Here is an 11,340-nt window from a genome sequence, read left to right as displayed (position 1 = left end):
GGATCTAATAGGCTCCACTGAATTACATGGTGTCAACAAACATCAGAAGTCCGATGCAGTGTTGGCACAGTCTATCGCCGTAAAGGAAGATATCAACCGAGCCACATCGTGAAACCTATGGAAGCAGGTTTCAATGCAGACACGAATGAGAGGCCTTATTCGCAGCATGATGAAAGGTTTCTGAAAGTAATGGAAGATGGCATCCATGTTGCGGATAATGGGCACTACGAAATGCCACTACCACTCAAGATGGAGTAACCGTTGATGCCAAGCAATGTGTTCCAAGCCAAGATGAGGCTACAAGGCTTAAGACGGAAGTTAACAAAGGATGTAGTCTATCACGAACATTACACCAAGGTAATGGATGCTCTCATCAAGAATGAGTATTCAGAGTATGTACCAGAACCCATGGACTACAAAAAAACAGTCTGGTACATTCCACATCACGGCGTTCAACAACCGAACAAATTGAGAGACGTCTTTGACTGTAGTGTTCAGTATAAAGGAGAATCGTTGAACGAACATTTGATGACAGGACCGGAAATGACAAATGCACTGGCTGGCGTCTTGTGCAGATTCCGGATGGAAAGGCCAGCCTTCATGTGTGATGTGTGGTGGCCTGATGGTGATTACCAGCAACCAGTTCATCACTATAGAAGGAAGGCACACTTGTTTGGTGCTGCCTCATCACCAGGGTGTGCGAATTATGGACGAAAGAAAACTGTAACTGACCACAAAGACAAGTGTGTAGCTGCAGCAAACTTCGTACACAGTGACTTATACGTGGTCCATGGTTTGATCTCTGTTCCCAAATCAGCAGAGGCAGTCGACTTGATGACACAGACTAGAGTGCTCTGCAAGGAAGGAAAACTGCACCTGCACAAGATTGTTTCCAACTCAAGAGAGGTAATGCAGGCAGTGCCTATGGAAGAACGAGCCAAGTGTGTGAAAGAACTCAATCTACTACACGATGAGCTGACGATTGAACGAGCCATAGGTCTGCAGTGGTGCATAGAATCAGATTCCTTCAACTTTCGCATCACATTTGCTGACAAGCCATGCACCGGAAGAGGAGTGCTTTCAACAGTCATGTCACTCTACGATCCTCTTGGACTGATTGCTCCAGTGACATTGAGAGGCATACAGAGTGTTCAGGAATTGTGCAGAGAAGGTGCTGACTGGGATGATCCACTGACAGACAAGATGAAAATGGAAAGGGGAGTTTTACGGGTTGGAGGACGATTAAAGCGAGCAGAGGGTTCATTTGATGAGCCGACTCATCTAGTACCGCTAACTCCAGATCACCTGTTGACTCAGAAATCAAGGGTGATATTACCGCCGCCAGGTAACTTTCCACGAAAAGATGTGTACGCCAAGAAACGATGGAGAAGAGTACAACACCTAGCCAAGAAGTTCTGGTCTCGATGGAGGAAAGAATTCCTGAGCCAACTACAGTCATGGCAGAAATGGACGAAGCCACAGCGCAACATGAAGTTAGACGACATCGTGCCGACGAAGAACGATAACATTCCTAGAAACTCGTGGCCGCTGAGAAGAATCGCTCAAGTGTTCGCGTCTGACGATGGCCATGTCCGCAAGGTGAAGATCACAGTGGGTGATCCAGAACTGAATAGACAGGGAAAGCGAAACTCTCCACTGTCTATTACCTTGACCGCCCAATTCACAAATTGGTTTTATTAGTACCGCAAGAAGACCAAGTGTAATTCCCAGCCAAGGAGCCAAGAACATTTATAGTAACAAACAAGGGAATTTACATTTTAACAGTTTAAGTATGAGATGTGGAACTCATTTAAATGACCTCATTTGAACTCTAAGGAACCGGAGGTTTATGGAACTTTTGTTTATGGCAGAAAGTCATTATCTAGACATTTATGGATTTTGTAAAGACTAATTATATTGAATTTAGGGTCTGAGTAAAAGACTAGCACAGAGAAGAATATTTATTCATAGAGTCTAAAAGCAAGACTAACTTTATCTTCATTATATGATGGACAATTTGATTTTTGAAGAAGACAAATTTATTTGGTAAAGTCTGAAACTGAGTCTAGTAACAAATTTGTAGGAAAGGACTGAAGCAAGACTAGTCGAGTATTATTGGTCAAGTCTAAAGTCAGAGTCGCTCGTAAGAAACAAAAGGCAGTTATTCTTTTGGGAATTCTCTATGTACAAGATGTTATGTGAACAAGTATGTTCAATTTATAGCACCAGGGGAATGCCGCAAAATTGGCTGGAAAAAATTGTTCATTTCTTTGGTTTTTAGAAAACTACATGGGGTATGGACTATGTTGCGTGTTACCTAGTAATCCCACATAATTCCCTTTTTTAATTAAACTGCTAAAAAGCAGTATCCCTCCAGACAAGAAAACACTTAATAAATGATCACATCCAGACAAATTGATTATGGTTAAAAACTGGTTCTATATTCTATAATTTCACATAAGATACAATGATTACAGAATTATCAGAAACCTCTTCTGTCTATCTCAACAGTGACAGACAATTAAACTATCACTAGGCCCTTGGTAGTTACTATTAATAATCAAACATAGATAACTTCCAACAGCACATTAATGTAAAGGAGACTCAACTTAGTCACTATGGTATTAATGATTACCGCTGAATACAAGTCTCGAAATATCAGGAGTCTAGCTGTTCAGTACAACTTAAAACAGTACTAAAACAAGTCAGTTAAATATCATTACCACTGCATGAATAATAACAGTCAAGAAAATACTACTCAAATCTAAGCTAGACAGCGTTTAGATTTACTTGCATAGGCACGAAATATTGTGGTTCAAGAAACCGCTAAACAAATCTCTACTTGTGTATGTGTACGGAATGCACAACACGAGAATACAACAATATATCGGTGGATCTAGACTATAGCAGATCTAGATCAGTAGACCAGGCATAGGCCTAGGACTAGTGCAATTATAAACATGTAAAATATGTGTTAGTAAGCGTACGCACTCAACAACAGGCACTCAGTCAGTCAAAATAAGGCCTCACAATGATAAACAATGCAAAGCATAAATCACAATATAATTAACGTTACGTGAGTCATTGGAGTTGAATTCAAAGTAGATCTTCTTCAAGTTCTAACTTAGGTAGATGTAGAAACTAGCTAGTCGAAAACAGTGGTCGACGAGCAGGTTGTCGATCGCGTAGGATATGCAGACGATGATCGACGCTAGGTGAATACCACGATGATGAAGACGATGTTGAAGACAACGATGATGACAACAATGATAAAGACGACGCTGGTGAAGACAGCGATGATGAAGTCGACGATGAAGACGACGCTGGTGAAGACAGCGATGATGAAGACAACGGTGATGAAGACAACGATGATGAATCAGTTAACAGATGAATACAATGATGATGCAGTCAATGTCAATAGATCAACTTCAGTGACTTGCGATGCAGGTCGAAGAATCAAATGTCGAAACAATATATATGAAGTCGATGATAAAAGGTTGTCAAACAATAATGCAGGTGAGAAAAACGTTAGATCATATTAAATGTTCTATTCTCACTGCTGGTGAATTAAAGTGTCGTCAATGTTGAACATCGAGAGAGTCAAAATATATCTTGCAAAACGTACAAGATGTAAATAGGTGAGCACGTCCACCGGGAATGGTCCGGGGACGTAGCAGTTCAATCCTCGTTGGATACAATTTTCTAGGTACAAATATCAACACAATAACAGCATGTGTGTATACCAATATTAAAACAGCTCACTGATTCCCGCACAGGAAAATCAGAAGAGCGCCAATCAACTACAGCGCGATTGGTTCAAAACAAGCGCACATGTATGTTAATAAGGCACGTGATCTAAATACTTATGAATAAATACGCGTACATCTATGTTAATTGGTCATGTGATCAAAATACTAATGAATAAACATCGTTATATAATAAATCGAGTTAAAACCAGTTCTGAGGACATGGCGTAATACCAAATCCTCGAACTCTCAATGACTTCTAAAGCGGCCATTTTGGATTAAAAACACAATATGTATACCAGTGAATTATAAATGAATGCACTGTAACATTTGTCGCTACATTAACCCCCCTACTAGACCCGAGCTTGCGTAAGCTCCGAGGGGCGAAAATACACAATTAAAAATATAAAAGAAACATATGTACAAAATACATTAATATACATGAAAATAACCACTATTTATGCGACACGTTCAATGTAGTGAACCTGAACGTACCTCTGCGGCCAGTGGACGTGGCGGCCTGAACGTGTGACACGCGCAGCAGGTCGCGATTTCACCAGAGCAGGAGCAGGCGTAGGAGCAGGTGCAGGAGCAGGCGCAGAGGTTGCGCGAAGTGCTGTGCGCAGAGGGGAGGAGACGGTAGGCTCTCCCTCTAGAGGCACGTCAGCCGCGGTAGTCCTGGCCGAAACGCTTTCCAAAAATGCGGGTTTCAGTCGATCAATGCTTACAGAAACATGCTTGCCCTTTTGCTCAATAACGAAAAACTTCGGGTTTCGTTTGAGAACCTTGAACGGACCCAAATACGGAGGCTGTAATGGCTTACGGACAGCATCGATACGCAAGAAAATATGCGTACAAGTATCGAGAGACCTATGTACAAAACTGGTCTGTGGTGACCTACGTGTCGCTGTAGGCGCTAAAACAGACATATGGTCCTTCAAGCGTTGGACGTAGTCCGCGGGGTCAACAGTATCGTGTCGCGTAGGCACTATCAGCTGGCCTGGAAGACGCAACGCCGTCCCGTAGACTAGTTCGGCAGCGGAAGCTCCGATGTCTTCCTTAATAGCTGCGCGGATACCCAACATGACCAAAGGAAGGTATTCTTGCCAACGGTTCGGCTCGGGTTGAGATTTGAGAGAGGCTTTAAGTTGCCGATGGAACCGTTCCACCATACCGTTGGCCTGCGGGTGGTAGGCCGTGGTGGCTATGGTCCGACAACCTAGCAAATTAGCTAATGCAGTGAAAAGCGCAGATTGAAACTGACGACCTCGATCATGCGTAATCGTGGCTGGAGCTCCAAAGCGAGCTACCCAGTTCTCCACTAGAGCTATGGCTACTGTCTCGGCAGTGGCATCCGCTATCGGGATCGCTTCGGGCCAACGGGTGAACCTGTCGATACAAGTCAGCAGATAAATGTGCCCTTTCGAGGGCGGTAGTGGCCCAACAAGATCAATATGAACGTGTGCAAAACGGGCATCGGGGTTGGCAAAAGTGCCAAGCGGTGAGTGCGTATGACGTTGGATCTTTGCGCGCTGACATGGGATGCAAGTACGCGCCCATGTACAAATGTCCTTGTTCATACCCCGCCACACAAAACGGGCCGCTATAAGCTTTTGCGAAGCTTTAATGCCCGGATGCGCGAGATTGTGCAGATTGTCAAACAACGATCGACGGTGCGCTACCGATACATACGGCCGCGGATGCCCTGTGGACATGTCGCACCAAATATGCGCGTCCCCTTCCGGAAGGAGGACCTTCTCAAATTTGAGCGAGGTTGACGTGTCTGAGCGCAGAGCAGCGAGCTCAACGTCATCGACTTGGTCGGTCGCGACTACACGCAGGTTAATCGAGTTCGGTAATTGCACTGAGTCAATCTCGGTGCGAGAAAGTGCATCAGCTACCTGATTATCAACGCCTCGAATATGGCGTATGTCGGAGGTAAACTGTGACACGTAATCGAGTTGCCGCGCTTCCCTAGGGGAATGTCGATCGGGCGATGTCTTGAGCGCAAAGGTAAGAGGCTTGTGGTCTGTACCCGTGAGGTCAAATTCATTTTATGCTTGATTTTAATGTAATTTTTAGTTTGTAAACAGGTGGTAAACAGGTGTGTGTGTTAGCTTTCGTTACCCCTGTCATTTCTATATATAATATTGTTCATTGTCATTTTATGTTGTTTTTTAAACAGAGCCCTGTTGTAAACCAGCCTATTTTAATGTTTTTAACAATGTTTTGTAATGATTTTTAGCTGAACATGTTACTCTGTATAAAGATGCGAAATAAATAAAAAAAATAAAAATAAATAAAAACAAAAAAATCACGCCCCTCTAAGAAGTATCGGAAATGGCGTATTCCGAGGTAAATGGCTAGCAGCTCTCGACCAAAGGTACTATACCTAGTCTCGGGAGGCTTGAGGCGGCGAGAAAAGAACGCAAGCGGTCGCCACTCCCCTTCATGGAGTTGCTGTAACACACCACCTACGGCGAGATCGGAAGCGTCTACCGCGAGGCTTGTAGGTAGCTCAACAGACGGGTATGTAAGCATCGTGACGTTCGCGAGGTCCTCTTTGACAGCCGCGAAAGCAGAGTCGCACACAGGGGACCAATCTAACGCCTTTCGAGAGCGCTTAGGTTGCTTGCGCAGCAAATCAGTCAAGGCGGCCAGCGAGGATGCGCACTTAGGCATAAATCGGCGGTAAAAATTAACCATGCCTAAGAACCGGCGCAGCTGGCGTAGCGAGGTAGGGCGCGGAAATTTGCGAATTACCGCGACCTTGTCATCCATCGGGGAGACGCCCTGGGCAGTCACATGGTGCCCTAGAAAGTCTAGTGCTTCGACTCCAAACTGGCATTTGTCAGGATGCACTACTACTCCATAATCACGGAGGCTTGTGAACAGCTGGCGCAAATGAGTCTCGTGCTGTTCGGGATTCTCGCTGGCAACAAGAATATCATCAAGATACACGAATACAAATGGCAGGTCACGGACGACCCTATCAATAAACCTTTGAAAGGTTTGCGCCGCGTTGCGTAGTCCGAATGGCATGCGTCGGAAATGGAATAACCCAAAAGGGGTTGTCAGCGCGGTCTTCTTCACATCATCAGGGTGTACGGGGATCTGATGATATGCGCGCACTAAGTCAACTTTGGAAAATACGCACTTGTCTCGCAACTGTGCGGCAAAGTCGTGAAGGTGCGGAATGGGATAGCGATCCGGGACGGTCACGCGATTAAGAGCGCGGTAATCGCCACATGGTCGCCAACCGCCTGACTTCTTTGGCACCATGTGGAGCGGCGACGCCCATGAACTGTCTGAGGGCTCGACAATGCCCAAATCGAGTAATCGGCCAAACTCGTCTTTAGCGATCTTGTGTTTGTCCGGCGCTAAGCGTCGAGGTCGTGCCGAAACTGGTGGGCCGGTTGTGAGTATTCTATGTGTGACGTCATGTTTCAACGGACAGTTCTTAAACATGGGCCGAGTTACTTCCGTGAACTCGGCAAGTAAGCGTTTGTAGACAGAATCGGAGTCTACTTGCACTATTGTGAGATTCAGCGACGGTAAGTCGGAGGCGATGCCATGTACGGACAGACTAGTGGTGGCATCCCAAAGTCGGTTGGTGCGCAAATCCACTAGTAAGCCGTAATGCCTCAAAAAATCTGCGCCGAGGATAGGCTGCGAAACATCGGCCAATATGAATGACCACTTAAACGAACGCCGCAACCCAATACACACTGTGAGCTCACGCTGCCCATATGTGCATATGCGCGTCTTGTTTGCAGCCTGCAAAACGAGTGGCATAAGGTGCCTCTTATCAGCGGTGTTGGCAGGAATTACGCTTACCGCGGCACCCGTATCAACCAAAAATCGTGTCCCAGAATCTCTATCTGTGACATAGAACAAGCGACCGTCACGAAGAGGGCCAGTGAGGGGTGTCGCGCCCACCTCCTGGCCTAGTTGTTTTCCGCCGGCTTGCTATATGTGCATGGCGGGCGGCACTGGTGAGCCTTGTCACCCCACTTCTCATGATACCAGCAAACTTCAGAAGTGCTCGCTGATTTATAGCCGGATGAGTCGCGCTTCCTGTTGCTGCTCATGCTTCTCATGCTGCTGCTTCGGCTCCGCATGCGACCGATAGTGGCGGTCAATTCCTTGACCAATTTCGTGAGCGCAGCAACTTGGTGCTGAAGAGTATTGGGTTCAGTCATGACGCCGCGCCACGTCCACTGTTTACACAACTAAATTCAATGTATCAGTAAGAAATGTGATTATCTAATGGTAAAAAAAAAAAATTATTAATAAGCAAAGGTAATCTAAATGTTTCTTATCTCAGGGGGATCACGTCGGGGTCACCAATTTAGAAAACTACATGGGGTATGGACTATGTTGCGTGTTAACTAGTAATCCCACATAATTCCCTTTTTTAATTAAACTGCTAAAAAGCAGTATCCCTCCAGACAAGAAAACACTTAATAAATGATCACATCCAGACAAATTGATTATGGTTAAAAACTGGTTCTATATTCTATAATTTCACATAAGATACAATGATTACAGAATTATCAGAAACCTCTTCTGTCTATCTCAACAGTGACAGACAATTAAACTATCACTAGGCCCTTGGTAGTTACTATTAATAATCAAACATAGATAACTTCCAACAGCACATTAATGTAAAGGAGACTCAACTTAGTCACTATGGTATTAATGATTACCGCTGAATACAAGTCTCGAAATATCAGGAGTCTAGCTGTTCAGTACAACTTAAAACAGTACTAAAACAAGTCAGTTAAATATCATTACCACTGCATGAATAATAACAGTCAAGAAAATACTACTCAAATCTAAGCTAGACAGCGTTTAGATTTACTTACATAGGCACGAAATATTGTGGTTCAAGAAACCGCTAAACAAATCTCTACTTGTGTATGTGTACGGAATGCACAACACGAGAATACAACAATATATCGGTGGATCTAGACTATAGCAGATCTAGATCAGTAGACCAGGCATAGGCCTAGGACTAGTGCAATTATAAACATGTAAAATATGTGTTAGTAAGCGTACGCACTCAACAACAGGCACTCAGTCAGTCAAAATAAGGCCTCACAATGATAAACAATGCAAAGCATAAATCACAATATAATTAACGTTACGTGAGTCATTGGAGTTGAATTCAAAGTAGATCTTCTTCAAGTTCTAATTTAGGTAGATGTAGAAACTAGCTAGTCGAAAACAGTGGTCGACGAGCAGGTTGTCGATCGCGTAGGATATGCAGACGATGATCGACGCTAGGTGAATACCACGATGATGAAGACGATGTTGAAGACAACGATGATGACAACAATGATAAAGACGACGCTGGTGAAGACAGCGATGATGAAGTCGACGATGAAGACGACGCTGGTGAAGACAGCGATGATGAAGACAACGGTGATGAAGACAACGATGATGAATCAGTTAACAGATGAATACAATGATGATGCAGTCAATGTCAATAGATCAACTTCAGTGACTTGCGATGCAGGTCGAAGAATCAAATGTCGAGACAATATATATGAAGTCGATGATAAAAGGTTGTCAAACAATAATGCAGGTGAGAAAAACGTTAGATCATATTAAATGTTCTATTCTCACTGCTGGTGAATTAAAGTGTCGTCAATGTTGAACATCGAGAGAGTCAAAATATATCTTGCAAAACGTACAAGATGTAAATAGGTGAGCACGTCCACCGGGAATGGTCCGGGGACGTAGCAGTTCAATCCTCGTTGGATACAATTTTCTAGGTACAAATATCAACACAATAACAGCATGTGTGTATACCAATATTAAAACAGCTCACTGATTCCCGCACAGGAAAATCAGAAGAGCGCCAATCAACTACAGCGCGATTGGTTCAAAACAAGCGCACATGTATGTTAATAAGGCACGTGATCTAAATACTTATGAATAAATACGCGTACATCTATGTTAATTGGTCATGTGATCAAAATACTAATGAATAAACATCGTTATATAATAAATCGAGTTAAAACCAGTTCTGAGGACATGGCGTAATACCAAATCCTCGAACTCTCAATGACTTCTAAAGCGGCCATTTTGGATTAAAAACACAATATGTATACCAGTGAATTATAAATGAATGCACTGTAACATTTGTCGCTACAGGTTGTTTAAAATAACAGACTTTTTCTGTATGAAAATAGCTGGGGTTTTCCTGGTAGAAACTGTTTGTTAGCAATGATTTAGGGAATCATTTTTGGACGAGTCCGAGTTCCATGCATGCTATAAATAGATCATTTGACTGATATTGTAGAATTTATATTGCATGTATATTGACGTTCTTATGCCTTGCTAGGTACTTAGGTATTTAGATAGAATTGCATATATGCTTGCTTATTGTAATGGTAGTATAGTGACAAAGTTTTACAAGCTATACATTAGATTTGAAATGGTTTAATAGTGTATGACGTAAATCATCCACTTTATGATTATAGCACTTAGTCCGCTAAACAGAAACTTAAAGGCACATTATAGTTCGATAACGAAGAAGGAGGAATGTGAGCATACTTGTGTGAATGACAGGTCAAGGTCATGACTTTGTTATTGTATTCCTTGACTATGATAAAGTCATTCAAGCTCGTTAAATATGGTTACATTTTTAGTTGAAACCGTGTTAAATCTGGTTTAGACATGATAGAGATGATATAAGTTTAATTGTGTGTTAGCTGTGACATTCTACATAAAGTTCAGATAGATTTGTCAAGACAGTGTCTGACTTATATAAGATTTACAAGCAAACATGAAAAGGAGTTATAATTCAGACAATGTCTTTGATTTAGTAGAATGCTATATCTGCTTTAATATTGTGGAACTTATATTCATGAACACATACTTATTATGCATTCCTGTTATGCTTTATCATGTACAGTTTTCACGGAGTGAAGGGAAGAAGAACGGAATAAAGCAGTTGAAGGAGTAAAGATAAAAGATTCGTTCATCAAAGACAGAGTTGCATTCCCCTCGATGGTTATGACTCTAAAATAAACTGACACTCCCGTAAAAACCTGAGTCGTTGTAATTATTCAGCGTTTCGCCTCACAGACAGTCACACAAACCATCCGGCAAACCATAATCTAATGATCTAAACTTAAAACTAAATGATTATGAACATATAATTATTATTTGCTCATACTTGACGAATGAAATCATTCAATCAATTAACAGATTATTTTCCAAGCGAACAAGTCAGCAAAACGATATTAATACAGACGAAACTAATATTCAAGTATATGTTAGATGAAATGAAAAACTGACCTCCAATGGCAATATTGCTCATGAGAATTGTGTTTATAACACTTTCGGTCGTGTATATTGCTTGGGTTCTACGAGTAGCTGAATACATTAGCCCTCTTTTCTCATCGTCGTTATGTGCTCTCAATGAGTGCAGTTGAAGTTAAAAGGAGAGGGGATGTCCCTGGAAAATTGCAACTAAAAAATACATCCTTGAAATAAATGTTGTTAGGAATGTCTAAACAGCCCATGACACATTATCTATGAAATGGAATTTTTTGCCTCTAATGTACACATGAACGGGGAG

The 11,340-nt window shown here is 42.6% G+C and overlaps 1 protein-coding gene across 1 annotated transcript; it reads left to right on the top strand.

Annotated features, from left to right (window-relative positions):
• Positions 1–264: 264 nt before the first annotated feature.
• LOC115921399 lies at positions 265–10,806 on the top strand. The gene is made up of 2 exons (XM_030978859.1): positions 265–2,273; positions 9,909–10,806. Exon 1 carries the CDS (start codon positions 265–267, stop codon positions 1,699–1,701), a length of 1,437 nt encoding a protein of 478 aa, XP_030834719.1. The 3' UTR covers positions 1,702–2,273; positions 9,909–10,806.
• Positions 10,807–11,340: the final 534 nt, after the last annotated feature.

The sequence above is a fragment of the Strongylocentrotus purpuratus genome, unplaced genomic scaffold (assembly GCF_000002235.5).
Source record: "Strongylocentrotus purpuratus isolate Spur 01 unplaced genomic scaffold, Spur_5.0 spur5_scaffold_1, whole genome shotgun sequence".
Classification (NCBI taxonomy): Eukaryota; Metazoa; Echinodermata; class Echinoidea; order Camarodonta; family Strongylocentrotidae; genus Strongylocentrotus; species Strongylocentrotus purpuratus.
Note: the sequence above shows the minus strand (reverse complement) of the source record. Positions and strands in the feature narration are given on the sequence as shown.

Coding starts and splice junctions, on each gene's coding strand:
- LOC115921399 (XM_030978859.1), top strand. CDS start 265: ATGCCAAGCAATGTGTTCCAAGCCAAGATGAGGCTACAAGGCTTAAGA.